The sequence below is a fragment of the Euleptes europaea genome, chromosome 17 (assembly GCF_029931775.1).
Source record: "Euleptes europaea isolate rEulEur1 chromosome 17, rEulEur1.hap1, whole genome shotgun sequence".
Classification (NCBI taxonomy): Eukaryota; Metazoa; Chordata; class Lepidosauria; order Squamata; family Sphaerodactylidae; genus Euleptes; species Euleptes europaea.
The window spans coordinates 45,823,286-45,846,570 of record NC_079328.1 but is presented as its reverse complement, the minus strand read 5'-3'; the positions used below and the strand labels follow the sequence as shown (position 1 = coordinate 45,846,570).

At 45.1% G+C, this 23,285-nt stretch overlaps 2 protein-coding genes across 2 annotated transcripts; both read right to left on the bottom strand.

Moving 5' to 3' along the window:
- Positions 1-6,135: 6,135 nt before the first annotated feature.
- On the bottom strand, positions 6,136-7,008 carry LOC130488605 (arylamine N-acetyltransferase, pineal gland isozyme NAT-10-like). The gene has a single exon (XM_056862237.1). The coding sequence runs from the start codon at positions 7,006-7,008 to the stop codon at positions 6,136-6,138; it is 873 nt and encodes a 290-aa protein (XP_056718215.1).
- Positions 7,009-19,640: 12,632 nt separating this feature from the next.
- Positions 19,641-22,937, bottom strand: LOC130488603 (arylamine N-acetyltransferase, pineal gland isozyme NAT-3-like). Its single transcript, XM_056862235.1, has 2 exons — positions 22,925-22,937; positions 19,641-20,542 (listed from the first exon to the last, which is right to left on the bottom strand). Exons 1-2 carry the CDS (start codon positions 22,935-22,937, stop codon positions 19,641-19,643), a joined length of 915 nt encoding a protein of 304 aa, XP_056718213.1.
- Positions 22,938-23,285: the final 348 nt, after the last annotated feature.

Genomic DNA, 23,285 nt, shown 5'->3' with positions numbered 1-23,285 from the left:
GCTATAAACAGCATTAGAACTAGGCACCTTTATAGCAATAGAATTATAGAGTTGGAAGGGACCACCAGGGTCATGTAGTCCAACCCCCTGCACCATGCAGGAAATTCACAACTACCTCCCCCTCACACCCCCAGTAACCCCTACTCCATGCCCAGAAGATGGCCAAAATGCCCTCCCTCTTATCATCTGCCTAAGCTCATAGAATCATCATTGCTGACAGATGGCCATCTAGCCGCTGCTTAAAAACCTCCAGGGAAGGAGAGCTCACCACCCTCCGAGGAAGCCTGTTCCACTGAGGAACCACTCTGTTAGAAAATTCTTCCTAATGTCTAGACGGAAACTCTTTTGATTTAATTTCAACCCGTTGGTTCTGGTCTGACCTTCTGGGGTGACAGAAAACAGCTTGGCACCGTCCTCCATATACCAGCCCTTCAAGTACTTGAAGATGGTTATCATATCCCCTCTCAGCCTTCTCCTCTTCAGGCTAAACATACTCAGCTCCTTCAACCTTTCCTCACAGGACTTGGTCTCCAGACCCCTCACCATCTATACGCCAGTACATCTATAAAACAACATATCACAATAACACAAGCAGTATTAGCATAATAGAGGCGAAGAAAGGAGAGAAGTGTATTGGTATTATCAGTCTGTTGCCTCTGCGTATGGACCAGTGGGTGAAGGCTTTCTGTCAAAGACTGGTTACATCTGTTGTGCCTCTGACATATCCACTGAATACCCCCAGACTGCTCTGAAGAACTAGCATCAACACTCCTGATTGCATAAGATGAGGCAAGGAAACTTCTGGGTGCCCCCGCCCTAAGCATTCTCTTTGCATAGCATGCTATTTATTGTATGCTTTTTCCATTCCCCTTCTCCCCTGTTGTGCTTGGAGATTCACACTTGGCGATTTTCAGTCCTGATAGCATGCCAGTGATCTCAGCCAAAGGTGGTCTATATGTTTACACATTGTTCTCTGGGGAGGGGCTGTGGCTCAGTGGTAGAGCATCTGCTTGGCATGGAGAAGGCCCCAGGTTCAATCCCCATCATCTCCAGTTAAAGGGACTAGGCAGGTGGGTGATGGGAAAGACCTCTGCCCAAGACCCTGGAGAGTCGCTGCCGGTCAGAGCAGACAATACTGACTGATGGACCAAGGGTCTGATTCAATAGAAGGCAGCTTCATTTGTATCGGAGATGAAACAATTTTGGGGGCGAGAACGCCGAGCATCACCTTGTTTCTCGTTTGTCATCAAGGTGACATTAAAAACGATGCCCCCGTTTTCAGCCACTATGCACACCTTCTGGCTTGATTGTTCTCTTGCTAGCAGCCGTCCCGGAATGCATGCTGGAGGTTTCTCTGCAGGGAAAGCTGGGCAGACGGAGAAGGGGGGTTGGTTAAAAGGATCAAAGGATTGGGGGGTGAAGGGCTCCTGTCTCTTTCTAAAAGAATTAGGCAGCTAGTTGAAACAGGGCACGGAACTCCATTACCTTTGGACAGGCGACATATGCACGGAAATCTTTCTATTGACAAGACCTCATTAGCTATTCAGGATGGATCACACTTGCGAAGATAAAGACGCTTTTGGGCCCGAGGAGGGGGTCTTATTACTGTCAGAAAAATATGATGCATTATCTTCTTTAGCATTCCAGAGCTAATTAAAGGCTCCTGGGTCAATGACTCAAAACCTGGTCACAGAATATCACAGTCACGGGCCAAAGTTAATGATTGAAGAGTATCCTTCCCCCTGCTTCCTCTGGCAAAAAAAGTTATGCGCTAAGAAATGATTTATCATTGCTGGGCCCGCTCCAACTATATCCCCCTTCAAATGAAATCATCTCTTTGGTATTAGTGAGGACCCCTCTGTTGAAAGAAAGATTGCAGTGCTTTGTTTGAGTCACCGCTGAACAAAATCTAAAGCCAGCATGGTGCAGTGGTTAGAGCGTTGGACTAGGGTCTGGGAGCCCCAGGTTTGAATCCCCAGTTTGCTACAGAAAGCTTGCTAGGTGACCTTGGGCTAGTCACATCTGTTGAGCCTACCTCGCATGGCTGTTGTGCAGGTAGCAGGGAGAACAATGTAATCCTCTGCGGTTCACCATTGAGGAGAAACACAGAGTAAGAAAGAAAGGAAGAAAGAACTGGACTTGTTGCTGTGTGTCACAGTATGTGTTGCCAGGTGAATGTATAAAATCCTGAATTTTGGGGATTTTTTTAAGGCTTGATTTGAAAGTTCTGGTTTAGACTTCTAGACTGAGAAATCCAGTTACCCCCTTACAATTCTCATGTGGTGGTGTGGTTAAGAGCAGTGGACCCTAACCTGGAGAACCATGTTTGATTCCTCCAAATGTTTTAACAGAGAGCCAGCATGGTGTAGTGGTTAAGCGCGGTGGATTGGGGCGGTGGACTCGGATCTGGAGAACTGGGTTTGATTCCCCACTCCTCCACATGAGCGGTGGACTCTAAGCTGGTGAACCGGGTTGGTTTCCCCACTCCTACACATGAAGCCAGCTGGGTGAACTTAGGTTAGTCACTGTTCTCTTAGAGCTCTCTCAGCCCCACCTAACTCACAAGGTGTCTGTTGTGGGGAGAGGAAGGAAAGGAGATTGTAAGCCAGTTTGATTCTCCTTAAAAGGTGGAGAAAATCGGCATGTAAAAACCAAGCCTTATTATGTTTTGGATTTGCAACCATTCATTGAAACTTACCACTCCTCTAACTAATACTTTGGCAGGAACCCCACTCCCCCAGTCTTGGGTGATACATCATAAGAACATAAGAAAGGCCATGCTTGATCATACCAAGGTCCACCAAGGCAAGCAGTCTGTTCACACAGCGGCCAACTAGGTGCTTCTAGGAAGGCCACAGACAAGACGACTGCAGCAGCATTGTCCTGCCTGTGTCCCAAAGCAACTAATATAATAAGCATGCTCATCTGATCCTAGAGAGAATAGGTATATGCATCATGACTAGTATTCATTTTGACTAGTAGGCATGAATAGCCCTCCTACATGAACATGTCCATTCCCCACTTAAAGCCTTCCAAGTTGGCAGCCATCACCACATCCTGGGGCAGGGAGATCTGCAATTTAACTATGCGTTGTGTGAAGAAATACTTCATTTTATCAGTTTTGAATCCCTCACCCTCCAGCTTCAGCAGATGACCCCATGTTCTAGTATGAGAGGGAGAAAAGCTTCTCCCTGTCCGCTCCAAACCATGCATAATTTTATAGACCTCTATAATGTCTCCCCTTAACTGCCTTCCTTCCAAACTAAACAGCCCTAAGCTTTTCAACGGCTCCTCATAGGGCAGTTGCTCAACCCCCCCTGATCATTTTGGTTGCTCTTTTGTGCATCTTCTCAAGCTCTGCAATATCCTTTTTGAGGTGTGGTGACCAGAAGTGCACACAGTATTCCAAGTGTGGTCTCACCATAGATATGTACAAGTGCAGTAGGATAGCAGCAGTTTTACTCTCAGCACGTCTCAGGAGTAGAATATATGCTTTGCAGGCAGAAGGTCCTGCAATCAGTCCCTTACGTCTCAAGTAGCAAAGGATAGTGAGCCAATGAGGTGTAGTGGTTTAGAGCAAGGAGTATGTGTGCCATCAAGTTGCAGTTGATTAATGGGAACCCCATAGGATTTTCAAACCAAGAAACATTCAGAGGTGGTTTGCCATTGCCTGCCTCTGCACAGCAACCCTAGGCTTGGCAGGATAAATACACGACAGGAAACACATGAGCCCAAAATCTTGGAGGAGTGCTGCCAACAAAATTGGGGCAATCCTTAGCTATGATGACCAGCAGTCTGAACTGGCATAAGGCAGCTTGTGATGCTGTTTCCCTTCCTCGCCCGCTGTGCCATCCCTTTTGACCCACTTGCTACCACTTGCACTCATGATATTATGCTGATGCTAACAGAATCTTAACTCTTAGTCTTCACTGACCCATCATGAGGTTAGACTTTGGTCTCTGCCTTTGCACTTTTCGGCAGCTGCTCAACTGGCTTTAGGGGTGTGCAGCAAAAAAAGAAGAAAATCGGTATTTTGGGGATCTGGATGTACTGGAGCTGGAAAATATTGGTATTCCCAGTTTCCTGGGTTCCAAATACTCGTGTTCAGAGCTAGGTCCCCCCCCCCCCCAGTTTCTGATATCTTTCAGCTCCATTGTTCCATATGGGAAATGATTCCAATGGGCTGGGGGGGGGGGTTAAAGGTCCTGGCACCAAAATTGCTGGGGAGCTTTTGGTGCCTGCCCTTTAATTGATCCCCAAATTTCAAGTTAATTGGACCAAGGGTTCCAATTCTATGGGCCCCTGTACAATGTTCCCCAGTCGTCGTCCATTGTTTCCTATGGGGGGGACCCCAGAAAAAGTGTAAAACCTGATAATCTCTACTCCTAGGAAGTTTATTGCAAACTATTACTAAGCCTAATCAATGTAAAACGTGATCATCTGAACTTATGTAACACCTGAGAATCTGAAACAATGTAAAAACCAAAAATCTAATACACTAAAACAATAATTTTGACCTATGTAAAACATAAGAGTCTCCCTGTATTCTCATTGGAGGGAAGGCAGGATAAAGAAACATGATTTTTATACTGTTTGTATTTATTTCCAGGAAATCAGTTTATAAAAACTGAATGAATAGTTAAAGTCGGCCCCGCAGTTCAGACAGTTTGTAGTTAAGTACATAAAGACTGTGCGCATATACTACCAGCATTACACATTTTAAAGCATTTTTATTAAACTGAAACACATGCCTCTTAATGTTTGTGATTTGCTGACGTTATCGTTTGTGTGTTTGCTTATTCGTTGGTTTTGTTGCAAGGCCTGAATTTTAGCAGTCAGCATTCCACATAACCGGCAGCCAAGCATATGCAAATCTCAGTAAGGACTAGAAACCCATCCCCACCCCTGAAAAAAACCTTGCAGTGCTATAAGCTGCACATACAATTGTCGCAAGTATAAAGCAGGATGTTTTGTGCTAATGTTGGACAATTTTTAAACAGTAATTTAAAATAACATCTCATTAAAGAATGAAAGAGGGAAAATACGGCACCATGTGGTGCTGCTAAATTATAATGGGTGACGGAAGGGTGGCTGGAGAGTTGCCAAAGTCTATGTGAACAGAACTAAACGGAGACTCAAGTGAAAGCCTTTGTACATACTGGATTGCGTAATTAAAATTATATCAATATCCTCCATATTTTGCAGATATAGCCTTCACAGAAGATCCTCATTCCCCTGCTCCCGTCATTAAATTTTGTCTTTGTCGAAAGCCTGCGCGTTCACAAATCTGAGATGAGAACACTGCATTAAGTATTTTAATTAAAGCTGCCCCTTTGGGACACCTGAACAGAATCCGGTAAAGAATATCAGTGTCTGCTTTTCAGGGGCAAGAGAACCCCTAGCGTTGCTGAAGCTTAGACCACGCAGCTATGAATATATTCTTGCCTTCTATTGGCAGCTAACTCAAGCCTTTTAGACGGATCTGTTTTCCTTTAAGTTGTAGGCCGACTGCTAGGGTTGCCAGCTTTGGGCTGGGAAATTCCTGGAGATTTGTGGGTGGAGCCATGGGAGGGACCTCATCAGGGTATAATGCTGTAGAGTCCACCTTCCGACGCAGCCATTTTCTCCATGGGAACTTATCTCTGTAATCTGGAGATCAGTAATTCCAGGAGATCTCCAGGTCCTCTACTGACCACACAGTATTTTGTTGGTACATGAGGAGCCTGTGTGAATTGCCCTCGTTTATACTTAAAGACAAATAAATCTTTAGGGGTAGCCTGTCCATACAAGATTTTGAGAGTGCACATGAGAGAACATGCACTGCTCTTTGTTCAGTGAAAGGAGATGGAATATGAAATGCAGTCTCCTCTGTTTAAGGGCTTAAATTCTTCAAGAATTCATTCAAAAAGAACTTTACCTTATTTCAGTGGGCAGGTCGGTTTGCATCTGCGAAGTTGTCAATACCATTGAAAATGCAATAAGCAACTAACATTCTGCAGATTGTTATCAGCATACCAGCATATTTATTTATTTTAGAATTTTGCTTTTTAGTGTCATTTATCGAACGTTGGATTGAGCGGACGATGAAGCGCGCAGCAACGGTTTAGGCTGTTTGCCGATCTTTTCTCCTCCTCGTTAGATGGTATAGATCCCTTTGATGTTGACGGGAACGAGTTTGCTCTCCAGGCTGATGCTGAATTTCTCCCGCAGCGTTTTCTCCACCTCGTCATCTTGCAGGGTCGCAAATTCCACCAGATCCATGTCCTCCTTGTAGTTGTAGGTGGTCTCGGACAGCGTCCACCCGATCAGAGCTCGGAATCCATCAGCAGTTTGGAGGGTACAGATTGATTTCTTTGTAAACAAGGATTCCGGGGAGGTCTGGAGATAGGAGCATTGGAATTGAAAATCTTCCACTTTCCGGGGCTCAAGGCTGAACAGATAGATGTTCCTGCGGTCTCTCTTCTCCAAGAGATCTGAATTGGAGAAGCTTTGGTTGGGAATATATTGCTTCCTTCTGATTTTCTCATAGTACCAAATCCCGTTATCTTCGGTGAAGCGAAAGATCCCAGGGGTCTGTGGCTGGTCTTTGCCAGAAACCAGCTCCATAGGTTGCCACATTTGGTAGGAGACCCCAAACCCAGCGTCTACAATGTAGGCTCTGCCATCCACGACCACCTTCACGATCAGGTGGGTCATGCGAGTAGCATAGACGTTCAGTTGCGGGTTGTAAACGAAGGCTCCCAAAATGGTCGTGTCGTACCCCAAGGTCTTCAGAACCCAGTACAAGAGCTGGTTGTTCTCCATACACCACCCGCCACGCCTCTTTTTGACAATTTTGGTATAGACTTGAGCCAGGTCCAAAGTAATGGTTTCCCCACAATGGATGCTGAGGTTTTCGAACGGGACGGCTCGTATGTGATGCTGAAAGATGGCCGTTAGCGTTGCCAAATCGAGTTTCTCAAGCGATCCTTTGTAGCCGGTTCTTGTGAAATATTCTTCTAGGTTCATGTTTCCTGGAAGGCAGATGTTAAAGAAACTAATTTTAAAAGATGCCAGTGCGGGGGGAGGCTTTTTGTACCTTCCCATCAGCACGCCTGTGGTCTCTCTGGATGTTTTTAAAGCATGAGAATGCAGAGAAATTGCCTAGTGAAGCAGAAATGCACGGGAACGCGGATATTTGGATCTACTGAACAATTGCTGAAGTCCCTTTATAATACATCTGCACGTCGTTTTCAGTGTGCTCTGCTCGCTGTATATTATAAACTGCTGTATGCTATAAAATGCTGTGTGGAAATTGGGGGAGGGGCTGTGGCTCAGTGGCAGAGCATTTGCTTGGCACACAAAAGGTCCCAGGTTCAATCTCCAGTTAAAGGGACTAGACAAGCAGATGATGTGAAAGACCTCTGCCTGAGACCCTGGAGAGCCGCTGCCAGTCTGAGTAGACAATACTGACTTTGATGGACCAAGGGTCTGATTCAGTATAAGGCAGCTTCATGTGTTCATGGGTTCTCCCTTTAACTCAGGTATGGCAACTTGCAGCCCGGATGAGATTTCCTTCCTCACTCCACTGTGACTCTATCATATGTTAATTAAAGAATAGTAAAGGCCTTGGATGGTTAGGGAAGGCAGCATAGTACTGCCCAATCATGTCAGATCACAGAAGCTAAGCAGGGTCAGTACTTGGAAGGGAGACTTCCAAGGAAGGCTCTGCAGAGGAAGGCGATGGCCGACCACCTCTGCTTCTCACTTGCCTCCAAAGCCCCTTGCTGGGGTCGCCAAAACTTAGCTGCGACTTGACTGCACAATACACTCACAAAGGCCTTGGATATCTGCTTCACTATGAGACCATCTTGTCTCTTGAGAGCCAATGTGGGGTAGTGGTTAAGAGCGGTGGTTTGGAGCAGTGAACTCTGATCTAGAGAACCAGGTTTGATTCCCCACTCCTCCACATGAGCGGTGGACTCTAATCTGGTGAACCGGATTTGTTTCCCCACTCCTACACACGAAGCCAGCTGAGTGACCTTGGGCTAGTCACAGCTCTCTTGGAGCTCTCTCAGCCTCATCTACCTCACAGGGTGTCTGTTGTGGGAAGGGGAAAGGAAGGTGGTTGTAAGCTGCTCTGATTCTCCCTTAAGTGGTAGAAAAAGTCGGCTTATAAAAACCAACTCTTCTTGCCCTTTAATGCATGATGGTACAGAAAGGTGGTACAGAAAGGGTTGGATCTATTGATTATGGATCAGCAGCATAACATATCTTAAGCCTGCAAAATAATGTCCATGGGGGTGGCATACTGTAGATGTCAGGAGAGTGTTTTGAATGTCCCGTCCTCCCGCAAATACTACTCCACGTAGCATCTCTGTACATTTTGGATAACCTCCTATATATCCGGAAAAATGAAACTATATATTTTTAAACAACTTTTTAATATAGCTGATAGTAGATAAAACCACAGGAATGACGTTTTTTTTAAGCATTCCTGTTGGTATGGCATTCAGATAGTTAAACAAATCTGGCTTCTCACCCCTATTTGATTCCAAATTGCCTCATAGCACCTACAAAGTTTCTTCAAGAAGACAGGTTTTTAATTAGGTTTATTAACTTTAAGAGGGTTTTTTTTAAAAAAAAAAATTAAAAACTACTTACCAGTCACAATATTTAATCACTCCTCTGATGGGATTTCACTGTATCCTTGGTCTGCAAAACTGAGATTATTCACTATTGTAATAATAGGGTAACTGGAATTTTTCTGCTTCAGTTCTGAATCACCTTAATTTTTCAAATAGGCTCTTTTTTGGAACTGGATTTTAAATGCCCCCCAAATGACAAAGTCCATTTGAAATGTCTGCACATATCCCAGTTCCACTGATCTGTGAACTGATTAAACTTTGGTTCTTAACATTTTAGTGGTGGCTTTATTTCCACATGATTAACAAGGCAGAACAAGATTTCCTTAAGTCAATGTTGAAAAACAAAACAAATACTTTCCTATTCAGAGTGTATTTAGTATACATGAAGACCCAAAGATTTATGAACTAGTTCTGTGTACTCCAAGGGGTTCTAGTAGGGTTGCCAACCTTCAGGTAATAGCAGAAGATCTCCTGCTATTACAAATATCTCCAGCCGATAGAGATCAGTTCACCTGGAGAAAACGGCCACTTTGGCAATCGGACTCTATAGCATTGAAGTCCCTCCCCTCCCCAAACCCTGGCCTCCTCAGGCTCCACCCCCAAAAAAACCCTCTGATGGTGAAGAGGGACCTGGCAACCCTAGGTTCTAGCCACATATGTGTTGAAGGAGCTGACCATAACATATATAACTGGCCTCTGGGATGTCTGGAGCTCCACACATATGTTAGAGCTCCTAGTGAAGGAAACAGTGAGAGCCAGCAAGGTGTAGTGGTTAAGAGCGGTGGACTCTAATCTGGAGAACCGGGTTTGATTCCCTGCTCCTCCACATGAGTGGCGGACTCTAATCTGGTGAACCTACTGTGTGAAACAGGACGTGGGGAGGAGAGGCTTAAGCCAGCAAGGTGTAGTGGTTAAGAGCGGTGGTTTGGAGCGGTGGACTCTAATCTGGAGAGCCGGGTTTGATTCCCCACTCCTCCACATGAGCGGCGGACGCTAATCTGGTGAACCAGGTTGGCTTCCCCACTCCTACACATGAAGCCAGCTGGGTGACCTTGGGCCTGTCACAGTTCTCTCCAAAGTCTCTCAGCCCCACCTACCTCACAAGGTGTCTGTTGTGGGGAGGGGAAGGGAAGCCAATTGTAAGCCGCTTTGAAGCGTTGGTTTTATATGCTGATTTTCTCTACCTTTCTAAGGAGAATCAAACCAGCTAGTAACCATCCAGGTCAGGGCAACATGCATGCAAATCTATCCGGCCTACCTCTGGACTGTGGACTTAAGGCATTCCACGTCGCGGCTGTCTCTACAGCTTCTGATATGTAGCTATTCACGATGAAGCCCCGGCAGTCTCTGCCCTACTATTACACATGGACAAAACAGCGATTCGGCAGTAGGGTGAATGCATTTACTATTTATGTCTTAGGCACTTATGTGCCACCTTTCCCTTCCTGCTCAAAGCAGGTTACCATAACATTAAATGCAAATGCCATAGAGCCATTTCCCTTAAAACACACCTTTCAAAGTGTACACAAGAGCTTAAAACCTCCCGAGATTAAGGCCAAGCTCTACGAAACAGCTGCATTTTGTAGCCTCTCTGAAAAGAGAACAATGCTGCAGCAGCCCGCCCATGAAAGAAAGCATTTGAACGAAACGGTTCTCACTGTGTACATTAAGCCTGCTCGAGGACTCTGCAGCAAAGCCGTTAGGTGTGCAATTGAGCTGCCGAGGGAGATTTTATAATTTTCAGATTGCAAGTTACCTACTACGTTGAAACAGGGAATGCACAGAATCAAAGGATTTTGCTGATCTTACCATTTTTCGTTCTGCTTTCCTTAAAGCTCCTGAGACATTTCGCTCAAGTGGGAACTACCAAATTCACCTTCAGAACTGGCTTTAGGTGTAACTGGATGCTAATTTAGGAAAGTGTAAACTCCCCCCCCCCCAAAAAAGAAATTGTTTTATTTTCCCTAAGCATTCATTGCTATTGGTTGTCAAAACCTCTATTTTAGTCAAACCTAGGAATCCCTCCCCCGCAATTTCTTTATGATGAGTGCCCCGTCTGATGTATAGGGAGCAGACTGGTGAGAGATTCAAAGAAGATAAAAGGGAGTATTACTTCACACAACACATAGTTAAATTGTGGAACTCCCTGCCCCAGGATGTAGTGATGGCTGCCAACTTTGAAGGCTTTAAGAGGCGAGTGGACTTTAGGAATAATTTTCTAACAGTTAGACCGGTTCCTCAGTGGAACAGGCTTCCTCGGGAGGTGGTGAATGCTCCTTCCCTAAAGGTTTTAAAGTGGAGGCTAGATGGCCATCTGTCAGCAATGCTGATTCTATGATCTTAGGCAGATCATGAGAGGGAGGGCACTGGTTGGCCACTGTGTGAACAGACTGCTGGAACTTGATGGGCCTTGGTCTGATCCAGCAGGGCTTTTCTTACATACTTATGTTCTTATATACCTCACAAGGTGTCTGTTGTGGGGAGAGGTAGGGAAGGCAACTGTTCTTATGTTCATTATTGAAATGCCTCAATTACTTTATTGGGCAATTGAAGTAATTGAGGCATTTCAAAATGAAGTGCCTATAAACTTCATTTATGGGAAAATATATATTCTTTCACATGTATGAACGATCACAGATTTATAAGGTGCTATGCTCAGATATAAGGGCATAACATCAGGCACATATATATTTTGCACACATATGTAAAGGCACTGCCCCATGTATAAGGGGCAAAAGAATTAATCTTTGGTTCATATTCATTAGTGTGTGAATACGAGTTAGCATAAGCTGGCAGCCATTGCTATCAGGTGCCAGTGAGATCATCCCTACAGGCTTGGTACCACTAGCCGCCTTAATAAGGCCTAGCAATGATTTAAGACACCAGGAGTGTCAGAAAGGGATGTTAAGTTTCGGTTCTTCATTAGGGATCATATGGCCACCTAAAGTGAACGCCTTAAGACCACTTTAATTGGATATGCTAATGATTGTATATACGAATCTCATGTGTATTGGCTCTAATGTTCTACGAAATTGTGATTATTGCTGTCCATCTTAACGTCTATAAAACACTATGTATGAATGTATGAAGTCCACCTTTGTTCTGGGTGGACTGTTCTAACGCTTTTTGAGAACAGTTCCACACGCGCTGCTCTTTTATTGGCCAATAAAAGAACTGTTTGATCCTGATAACCTCTCCTGAATTACTTTATTGGGCAACTGAAGTAATTGAGGCATTTCATTATGTTCATTTCTATGTTCTTATGTCCATTTCCTGCCTCCATGTAGGGACTCTGTACTTCCTCCGTGGTCTCCCATCCAAATACTAACCAGGGCTGACCCTGCTTAGCTTCCATGATCTGTCGAAGAGCGGGTTACAGGGCATTAATGATAAACCTCTTTGAAGAGTTTTTTTTATTGCAGATGGGCAAAGGACACCAAGGTTACTGTCTGCTGATGAGTCTGGTCATGGGTTGCTTTAGCCATTCCTACCTAGGGGAAGGCAAAGGCTTGGGAGTTTAAGGCCCTTCCATCCAACCTTCCATTGGTGATTGACCTTCAGTGCTGAAACTTTGAATAAATTTTATTAAAACCTATTTGTCACCTCTTGTTCTTCTCTTGTGCTTCACTGGAAAAACAAAATGGTGTTCTGTGCAAAAAATAATTACTTAGCACTTATGTATGTCAGTGTCATCAGGTTGCAACCGATTTATGGAAACCTCGCCATGGGGTTTTCAAAGCAGGTGAGAAGCAGAGGTGGTTTGCCATTGCTTTCCTTTGCAAAGTCTCCCTTGGTAGTCTCCCTGCTTAGCTTTCCAGATCGAGCACCTTCTCTCCCCAGTTAATGTCCAGTCGAGATTAAAGAGTTTGCCTCAAGTGCTTGGTGTAGTGGTTAAGAGAGGCAGACTCTAATCTGGTGAACCGGGTTTGATTCCCCACTCCTCCACTTGAAGCCAGCTGGGCTTGTCACAGTTCTCTCAGAACTCTCTCAGCCCCACCTATATCACAAGGTGTCCATTGTGGGGACACCTCACAAGGTGTCTGCTCTTAACCACTACTCTACACTGTTTCTTTAAAGGTCTTGCTGATAAAAATAAATAAATTGATAAGTAGGTCCCTCTTCACCACCAGTGGGAGGTTTTTGGGGCAGAGACTGAGGAGGGCGTGGTTTGGGGAGGGGAGGAGCTTCAATGCCATAGAGTTCAATTGCCAAAGCGGCCATTGTCTCCAGGTGAACTGATCTCTATCAGCTGGCGATCAGTTGTAATAGCAGGAGATCTCCAGGTGGTACCTGGAGGTTGGCAACCCTATTGATAAGGTTTTCTGTCCTCTGCAGGGAGCCTGGACAAGTCCTGTCACAGTTGCATGGAACTGACCTGGCGTTTGTCCAAAAATTTCTTAAACAACGGTGAGGAGGGGATGGTAATAAGGATTACTAATGTAAAAGATTTGAAGTACTTCCCATGAAAAACAACTGGGGAGATCTGTTCACGGATCTCTGACCATCCAATCTACTTTGGCTCTGAGTCTCTATGGTTGTGGTCTTCTTGCTTCTTGCTTCTGGCAGTCTGTTCAGTGTAACTCTGAACCATCAGTGACCACTAGATGGCACCAGGATTTCAATAGCTATGTTTATGCGGGCTCTTATTGGTAGGAGCAGAGTTCCCACTGTTCACCTAAATAAAAGTATTCATTGTTTTCCCAGAATATACAAAACCATAATAGGGAATGAAAAGAGGTACAAGCCTTACAGAACCTTGAAGAATAACAGTTTCAGAGGGAGGAGAGGGAGGAGGAAGAGGAGAAGGAGTTGGTTTTTATAAACCACTGGTTCCCAACCAGGGGTCCGTGGACCCCCAGGGGTCCCCGAGAACTAAATTAAGGTCCGCGAAACAAAGTTATAAACACATAATAAATTAATATTTTCAATTAAAAGTTCTCTATTATAAAATATATATATTCAAATATTATTCTAAGTTTAATGTTTAACTAACAGTTATGATTAAAGTTTATTTTCAAATTCTCTGGATTTTTATTTTGAACCTTGGGGTCCCTGCACTGAACAAAAGAGTCCTAGTGGTCCCTGGTCAAAAAAAGGTTGGGAACCACTGTTATAAACCAACTTTCTCTACCACTTAAGGAAGAATCAAATCGGCTTACATTCACGATCCCTTCCCCTCCCCACAACAGACACCCTGGGAGGTAGGTGCGGCTGACAGAGCTCTCAGAGAGCTGTGACTAGCCCAAGGTCACCCAACTGGTTTTATGTGCAGGAGTGGGGAAACCGACCCAGTTCTCCAGATTGGCGTCCGCAGCTCATGTGGAGGAGTGGGGAATCGAACCCGGTTCTCCAGATTAGAGTCCACCGCTCCAAACCACCGCTCTTAACCACTACACCACACTGGCTCTGGGTAGCTGTGTTGGTCTCTTGCCTCGAAAACCCCACGAGGTCGCCATAAGTCAGCTGTGACTTAATGGCACACACAAACACACACACACGCACAAGGCTGCCAGCCTCTTTCAATTCAAAGAGCTTTGCAGGTTTGATTCACAACACTGGGATCTGTTATCTGTGACTGGAGAACATGCTGACACATCACACTTCTTTAGGTTGCACTAAGATCTCTTTATTAGTTCACAGCCCAACTTTTAAGCACCCAGATATGGTCTTCACATCGAGAAACATCTAACCTAATGATTCAAAAACCCACCCCCCAATTTCCCTGTGCTTTCAAGCATATTGATCCCATTTATGAATCTGTTACTACCAATCACTTATACAGGATTTGAAACCAGAGTGGAACTGTAATGACCCTATAGATGACGTCAATTTAACTCTTCATCCATCTGACATTAATTTACCCTGGGTCAAATTATGGTTCTTTATGACCCCCAAATTTGGCTTTTTCATATATTTCTTGAACATCTCTCTATACAGTTTCTTCTCTTAATCGGTCAAAAGGTCAGTAGTTTGATTAGACATCACACACACACACACATATAACTTGATTACCAGTGCATTCCTAAAGAGAGTTAACTCCAGTTTAAGCCCATTCATTTCAATGGGCTTAGACTGGAGTAACTCTCCTTAGGAATGCACTGTACCACTTAATGTCTAACTTACATAAACTTGTTTACGCTGTGCACTTTCTTCCTGAAACCTCACACAACTTAAAACTATATTTTACAGTGGTTACATAATTATCTCATAATCCCATGAGAGGCACACCTTGCCATTACAACACAATATCACGTAACCATGGATCATGCACGAATATTCTGGGCCACCAAGCCTTGTGGTTCAGCCCTTGCAATTTGAAGATTAACATATAGGTTTTCCCATCCTGGGCCTGGAGATTTCTTGCTATTACACCTGATCTCCAGACAATAGAGATCAGTTCCCCTGATGAAAATGACTCCTTTGTAGTGTTGCCAGCTCCGGGTTGGGAAATACCAGGAGATTTTGGGAGCGGAGCCTGAGCAGGGTGGGGTTTGGAGAGGGGAAGAACTTCAATGCCATAGAGTCCAATTGCCAAAGCGGCCATGTTCTCCAAGTGAACTGATCTCTATTGTCTGGAGATCTCCAGCCGCCACCTGGAGGTTGAAAAAGATCCAAAACAGCACTTACAACAATATGAAAATAAAGTGAATTTTATAAAGGTGAGGAAGGTGCAGGGGAAATGGGAAATATATAAGTTAATGATACAATCAACTACAGATACAAGTATACAAGCAAAATACCAGCATAATTCGAGAGCCAGTCAAAGGATATTATGATCGTAGGTGGCAGGTAAGTTCAATATTATTGTCCAAGAATTATAGTCCATAAAAGGTTCTTTTTATATATGGTTGTAAGTCAATTATGACTGCTTTGAGACCAACTGGTCTGACCTGAGACTTTACCTATTATGAGAATTTATGTCTGATACAAATAGCTGATGAAGCCATGTGCGAAACGTGATCTTGATCTAGACGACACGTCCTGATATCTGTCCGTTCTGGCTTTGCCTCATTGTATGCTTTCCAGCTGCTTGGATAACCCCCCCCCCCCAAAAAAAAATCTCCAGATGTTTTCCAATCCAGACCTGGCAACCTTGTTAACATAGCAGTCCCACAATCCTCTCAGCCTGGAAAATCAGTTGATTCTGGAGAGTCAGTCAGGTGCTACTCCAGGCTTCTAAGACATGTAGATGATTGCCTTCACTTTGGATGACTTCTCATTGTGGGAAGTTGCCCGATTCCCCTTCTGTGCCTTCAGACTTCTGAGTTCTGACGTAGAGCCAGCCTGTCTCCAAGCTCTTTCCAGTAGCCTACCTGCTTCAGAAATTATCTGGCCACCTTTGGTTTGAGCAATCGAGAGACAGTTTTTCGACAGATAGGGAACTCAGGCTGAAGGCAAACGGTTTGTTGTAGCCCCCCCCCCCCCCGTTGCATTCATGGCTGCACATCACATTTTCCACTGGGTTTGCTCCAGCTCTTCTCTGATATTTATAAAGCAGCGTTCGGCGGCAGCAGAGGGCCTGTGTGCATGAAGCTGTCAAGACAGAGGCTCTGTCTCTGTTGATTTCCCCCCAGCGTACCGGGTTTGGGCTCGGATCGGAAGCTCAGAGTTGGCTCCATGCTCCTTTGCCCACGAACTTCGCAGGCCAGCTGGGTATGTGCAGCGGCATTGCCAATAGATGATTTACTATTCAGCATGGCAGCCTTTGCACAATTTCGTGGGCTCACCGTCGTACAAACTGGGGCACCCTCGTGCTTAAGAATCCTTGGGTACGGACTCATTTGTGTTTAAAAGGAGAGTGAAAATATCTCTGCCGAACTCCAAAGCTTGCCTCCCTTTGGGTGGTGGAAAGTGCCATAGAGTCACGGTTGACTTATGCTAGAGGCTAGATATATCCCAAGGGGGTTTGCCACTGCCCACCTCTGCAGGGTTGCCAACCCCCAGGTGGTGGCTGGAGATCTCCCACTAGGGTTGTTAACCTCCAGGTGGCAGCTGGAGATCTCCTGTTATTACAACTGAACTCTAGCCGACAGAGATCAGTTCATCTTGGATAAATGACCACTTTGCCCATTGGACTCTATGGCATTGAAGTCCCTCCCCTCTCCAAACCCCACTCTCCTCAGGCTCCGCCCCCAAAATCTCCAGGTATTTCCCAACCCAGAGCGGGCAACCCTATCTCCCGCTATTACAATTGATCTCCAGGTGACAGATCAGTTCTCCTGGAGAAAAAGGTTGCTTTGGAAGGCGGACTCTATGGCACTGAAATCCCTTTCTTCTCCAAACCCCGCCTTCCTCAGTCTCTCCCCCCCCCCCCAGATCTCTAGGTATTTTCCAGCCTGGACCTGGCAACCCTACGCCTCTGCGTAGCAACCCTGGACTTCCTTGGTGGTCTCCCATGCAAGCGCTAACCAGGACTGACCCTGCTTAGCTTCTGAGATCTGATGATATTGGGCTAGCCTGGGCCATCTAGGTCAGGGCTGCTTCTCTTTTACCACTCATTAAAACCAGCACTATAACTGTTTCTTCTCATAGTTGTCAGATACAGAAAAGGTCACGATTTCTCCCTCAATGAGAACAGTCAGAGCTTTTAATCTCTGGTAGTTCCTCACCATGTACGGTGCCAGCGACTGAACCTGGACTGGCTTTGTAGTGAAAAGAAGTTTGTAGAAGAAAGGACAGCTGTTTAAGTAGCAGGGTGGCAAAGGGGAAAAAAACATGAAGAAATTACCGTGAAAACATCTTATTTCTGTTTTGAACTTGGCTTGCAATCGAGGGATATAATTGCAGGAAACGTGGCTACTGATGAGTCTCATCGTCTTTGCTTTCTGAAATGTAATCTCGACAATCCCCCACCCCCAGATTTATGGGATTGTTGTACACATGAGTGGCATATCTATCAACTGCAGCTCCCCGAATCTCCTTGTGATGGGAAACACTCACGCTGTAAATCAAAATCCAGATTGCCTTTTTTCTTTCCTGTATTTATCCGAGCAAGATAATCTGGACCACAGTGCCTCTCAGAGGAATGAAAGAGCAGGCAAAAAAAAATGGCAGGTATTACTCCTGCATAGTTATAACAAAATGAGAAGGCGAAAATAATATATGAGTTTGTTGTAATGATTACCTCCTGTAGCCGGTTCAAACGCCCGCTACAGATTGACTTTAGATTGCTCGGGAAACTAAGGGCCAATTTCTACATTACAAATACCTCCTGTCTCAGAATCCCATGCTGAGAACTTCATTCCCAGGCATGCATGGGCCCAGGGGAGGGGCTGTAGCTCAGTCGTAGAACATCTGCTTGACATGCAGAAGGTCCCCAGTTCTATCTCTAGCATCCCCAGTTAAAGGGCCTGGGTGGCGAGCTGCTGCCAGTCTGAGTAAACAGTACTGAGTCCAACCTTGATGGACCAAGGGTCTGATTTAGTATAAGGCAGCTACATGGGTTCAGTTGAGACTGGGGTCATGCTGTGAGGAGTAGAGGCTTCCCTCCCATGCTGTTTTCTGGATCTGAAACACCCATAGGGAGTTGCTGTTTGCACCGTTGAGAAAACCTATATGTAGCCATCGTGACCTGTGTAGTTTCCCTACGGAGGCAAATAGCAGCTCCCCACAGATGTTTTAAAGTTGGGGAAATGGTGTATACGTGGAGGGATGAAGAAGAAGAGTTGGTTTTTATATGCCGACTTTCTCTACCACTTAAGGAAGAATGAAACCAGCTTACAATCACCTTCCCTTCCCCCCCCACAACAGACACCCAGTGAGGTAGGTGAGGCTGAGAGAGCTCTAAGAGAGCTGTGACTAGCCCAAGGTCACCCAGTTGTCTTCATGTGTAGGAGTGGGGAAGCCAACCCGGTTCACCAGATTAGTGTCCGCCGCTCATGTGGAGGAGTGGGGAATCAAACCCGGTTCTCCAGATTAGAGTCCACTGCTCCAAACCACCCCTCTTAACCACTATGCCACGCTGGCTCTCTTTACTTCGTTTATACCTCACCTTTCTCCCCACTGAGGACACAAAGCAGTTCATATCATTTCCTCTTCTCCATTTTATCCTCCAACAACCCTGTGAGGTAGCTTAGGCTGAGAGTATATGACCGTCCCAAAGTAATCCAGCAAGCTTCCATGGTATCCTGGGGATTTGAACCCAGGTCTCTGGTAGTGAATCCGGTGCTTCATTTACTCAAATTCCTTAAAAGAAGTCCATTCGGGATCAGTCGCCCACCTACTTCATTCGATGCCCTCAAGTGGGCGCTTTCACCCATGTTGAATAATGCACTTTCGATCCACTTTCAGTGCACTGTGTGAAATGGCAAAAACCCCTTGCAAATGATCGCTAAAGCACACTGAAAGTGGATTGAAAGTGCATTATTCAGCATATGTGAAAAATCAGTGTTTGGGGAAAGGGAGAAAAAGTTTTCTCTGCCCACATACTCTGCCCCATGCATAATTTTATAAAACTCTACATCCCCCACCCCATCAACTTTTTTTTTTTTACCTAACTGATAACTTATACTACACCATCTCTACATGGCGGCTGTCATCACATGGAGAGCTTTTCCTATGCAGCTGTTTGCCATGTGGTCTCTGCCACACTGTTGTCAATGCACAAGTAACGGCCCTGCAGAGGCGTGAAGGAAAATATTTGCTCTAAGTGATAACTCACTCTGCACTTCAATGGTATTTGGGAACCTCTACAGGGAAGCTATAAGGTGTGTACATTCAAGGTGGCAAGACGGAGTGACTAATTCACAGATAACACGTTATCCGCTATGCTAAAAGGGGAAACCCACAGAATCAAGGGACATTGCTCATCTTATCAAAACTCGTCTTGTTTCCCTTGAAGTTGCTGAGAAAATGGCTAAAGCAAGAACCTCTGCATTTGCTTGAAATTTTCTGCTTTCAGTGAAATTTGAGAGCGATCTAGAAAGGTGCAAAAAAAAATTGAATGATCTTTGCTTCTCTTAAAATTTGGGGGATGCTTGGCTCAAGTAGGATTTGCTCTGGTAGTAATTTTAGTTAAGAAGCAGGAATCAAACTTTCATTACGGGGGACAAGCTTCTTCTTCAGTCTTATGTTGAAGCGCTCCTTCAGTGTTTTCTCCACTTCTTCGTCAGTAAGGGTGGTCCTCTCTATCAGATCCATGTTGTCCTTGTAATCGTATTTGGCTTCTGTGAGCGTCCAGCCAATCAAAACCTGAAAGCCGGTGGTAGTCTGCAAACTACAGATCGACTTCTTAACAAACAACGAGTCGGGGGCCGTTTGGAGGATCGTATTCTGCTCCCGGAACTCCTCTATCGATCGGGGCTTCAGGGTAAACGCGAAAATTTTCTTGCAAGTCAAGTCTTCTGGGCCATCAAAGTAGAGAGATTTGTTTTCAAAATCAGAACTGTACACTTTGCGCTTTAGTTTGTCGAAGTACCACATCCCGTTGTCCTCGGTGATGCGGAAGGTGCCGGGCTTCTGAGTTTGCTCCTTCCCCGAAACCAGTTCCACTGGTTGCCACATCTGGAAGGCTATGCCAAAGCCTACATCGACAACGTAGGCTTTCCCATCAATGACCACTTTTAATAGGAGGTGATTCATGCCATCATCATATTTGTTTTCCTGAGGGACATAAACATGAGACCCCAGAAGGGTGACATCATAGCCCATGGTCTGAAGGACCCATGAGAAAAGGAGGTTGTTCTCGAGACACCACCCGCCCCGGTGGTACTTCACAATCTTCTTGTAGACGGCTTCCAAGCCAAACTCGATGGTTTCCCCACAGTGTATGTTGAGATTTTCAAATGGCACTGATCGGATGTGGCGCTGCAAAACTGCCGTCAAGGTTTTCAAATCCAGGGGTTGCAGAGGACCCTTGTAAGAAATTCTTGCAAAATAGTCCTTCAGTTTCATGGTGGTGCGCTGCGCCCCTCCTGCTGAAGGAGTAAAATGAATAGTTGGATTAGGGTGGCTCTGCTTCGTAATAGTTTTAAATGAGGAACAGTGAAATCCTAAGCAGAGCTTAGCCCATTTACTTCAACAGATTTATGTACATATTTGTTTCTATCTTGTCTTTCTGCTCAAAAAGAGCATGCAAGGGGGAATAACAGATCTAAAACATCCAATTAAAAATACAGGCATAAAATAATTAACTCTTCATTCACAAAATAGGACCAGGTTTCCACTTCTCTTGCAAGCAGGCTGCCAGGGGACAGGATTGAGCAGATAGAAAAGCATAGCCCCAGATGGCAAGTTCTCCCCAGGCAAATTGTGGGTTCTCCTCAATTCCAGAACATGCTGTTTTGGATTAGGATCCTTCTTCTGCTGAGTCTTCCTTGGTAGTCTCTCTTCCAAGTATCAACCCTGTTTAGCTTCTGAGTTCTGACAAGATAGGGCTATACAATGCTGCCTTCCCTCCTCCCATTCAGAAGTACTAGACTGAAATATTTGACTCTCCTGTTCAGCATGCTGGATGTATATGTAAACAAAAACCCAGGGTTAATGCTAATGGACATTATGCCAAACACAGCAAATGGCCACTACATTTATTTACTTCACTTATATCCCGCCTTTCTCCCCAGTGGGGACACAAAGCAGTTTATATCATTTTCCTCTTCTCCACTTGATCATCCAACAACCCTGTGAGGTAGCTTGGGCTGAGAGTATGTGACCGCCTCAAAGTAATCCAGCAAGGTAATGATGTCAGCCTCCAGGTGGGACCTGGGGATCATTGGAATTACAGCTCATCTCCAGACAACAGAAATCAGTTCCCCAGGAGAAAATGGCTGCTTTGGAGGGTGGACTCTATGGCATTGTACCCCGCTGAGGACCCTGTCCTTCCCAGGGTCCATCCCCAAATCTCCAGGAGTTTCCCAACCTGGATCTGGCAACCCTACCCCCCATCCTCTGCTGGTGGCTAGGGGGACCTGGCAACTAGGGTTGCCAACCTCCAGGTACTAGCTGGAGATCTTCTGCTATTACTAAGCATACCAGGTCCCTTTACTCCATCGGCAGGAGCTCTTCAGCAGCACATGATGCACACGCGTACCCCGCACCCCGCGCCTACGTCACTTCCGGGTTTACTCGGAAGTGACACAGACACTATCAATCTCTGCTGAAACTCGATGGTTTGCCAAGTCCTTCTTTATCACCGGTGGGAGGTTTTTTTGGGGCGGAGCCTGTTGAGGGTGTGGTTTGGGGAGGGGAGGGACTTCAATGCCATAGAGTCCAATTGCCAAGGCAGCCATTTTCGCCAGGTGAACTGATCTCTATCAGCTGGAGATCGGTTGTAGATCAGGAAGGGGGAATCGGCAAAAATCACCAGCTCAGTCTGGATCCAACTCACGATCAACAAAGGTAGGATGGCTGACATTCCACGAAATCTGAATATTCAGAATATTCGTCAGCTGGCCTAGCTTTGTTTCTCATTTGGTAACTTGACTTTAAATGCAAAGGGAATTCCACTGCTTGTTTTTCAGCAGCAGCTTGTTTTCAACTTCACAATCCCTAGAAGATTCCTCTTGGGCAAATGCTTTGAAATAGCTCCGTCAGCTCTTATTTACCTCTAAAGTTTCTTTCCGCAACCTGTTCAGATTCATGTTTAAATCACCATACCCCCCCCCCCGCAAAAAAAAAACATTATACCCTAAATGTCGCCAGCTTTTCAATGCCTCTTTATCCCAGGTTGATTTCCACACACCCCAGGGCTGCAACGTCTTCAGCTGGGGCGAGCAGCTACAGAGCAAAACAGGGTTCCTGAACCTTTTAATGGTGTGTTTATTTATTTATTATTCTTACATATATCTCTATATCCCAGCTGGAGGGTAGAAGAGGGAATTTTAGCAGTCAACTCTTTTCTTAACTTTGCATAACAAACTGCAGCTTGCAAAGCACCCTCTCTTCCACCACCACTACCTAAAGCTATTCCTTGCACACCGTTCCTATACTCAAACTGTCCCCCCTGTTCTTCTGCCCCCTTCCTCTTCCAGACTCCTCCTCCAGTGCCCCTGTTTCACCTCTAACCTGAAGTAGCAGAGTCCATTGCCAAGTTTTCCTAACTTCCTTTTTAGCGATCACGTCAAAGTTGTTGTCAGCAGCTTCCAGAACTATTTTCAAGTCTGTTTTTTCCTTGCAGTATTATTTCTTAAAATTTGGAGCTGGCCAAGTTTGATTCAGGCCAACTCAGAAGAAGCAGTATCAACCCGTTGCGTCATGTTTCCTGATGTTATATAACAGGAAGCTGTTTCCCCCTGAAAATGTGGTTCCCCTCCCCTAGGGCAAATTTCTGAAAGATTCTGGGGTTTTAAAAAGTATCTTACCTGCTGAATTCATCCTAATGAGTGAAGACCCCTTCCTCGTTTCCTGTTATTAATTTGCTCGGACTGCTGTTTCACAGAAGCGGAACAGTTTTTTAGTCTTGTCCCTCTTCTGGGAGTTCATCCGCTCTTCTGTAAACAGAGCAACCGTCGTGAGGGTAGAGTCCTGCCGTTCTAAAAGTACGAATTTAAAAAAAAGAAAAGAAAGAAAGAAGATGTAGAAGCAGCTAAGCCTGCCCAACCCACCCCTGGTCAGAAAATGCTGATGAACTGGTTGTTTTACTGGATTAGCTTGGTCTCATTATTTTAATTCTTTTATTCCAAATTAAGTTCATTGCCAAGGTCCCGATTTGGGGGGGATCTT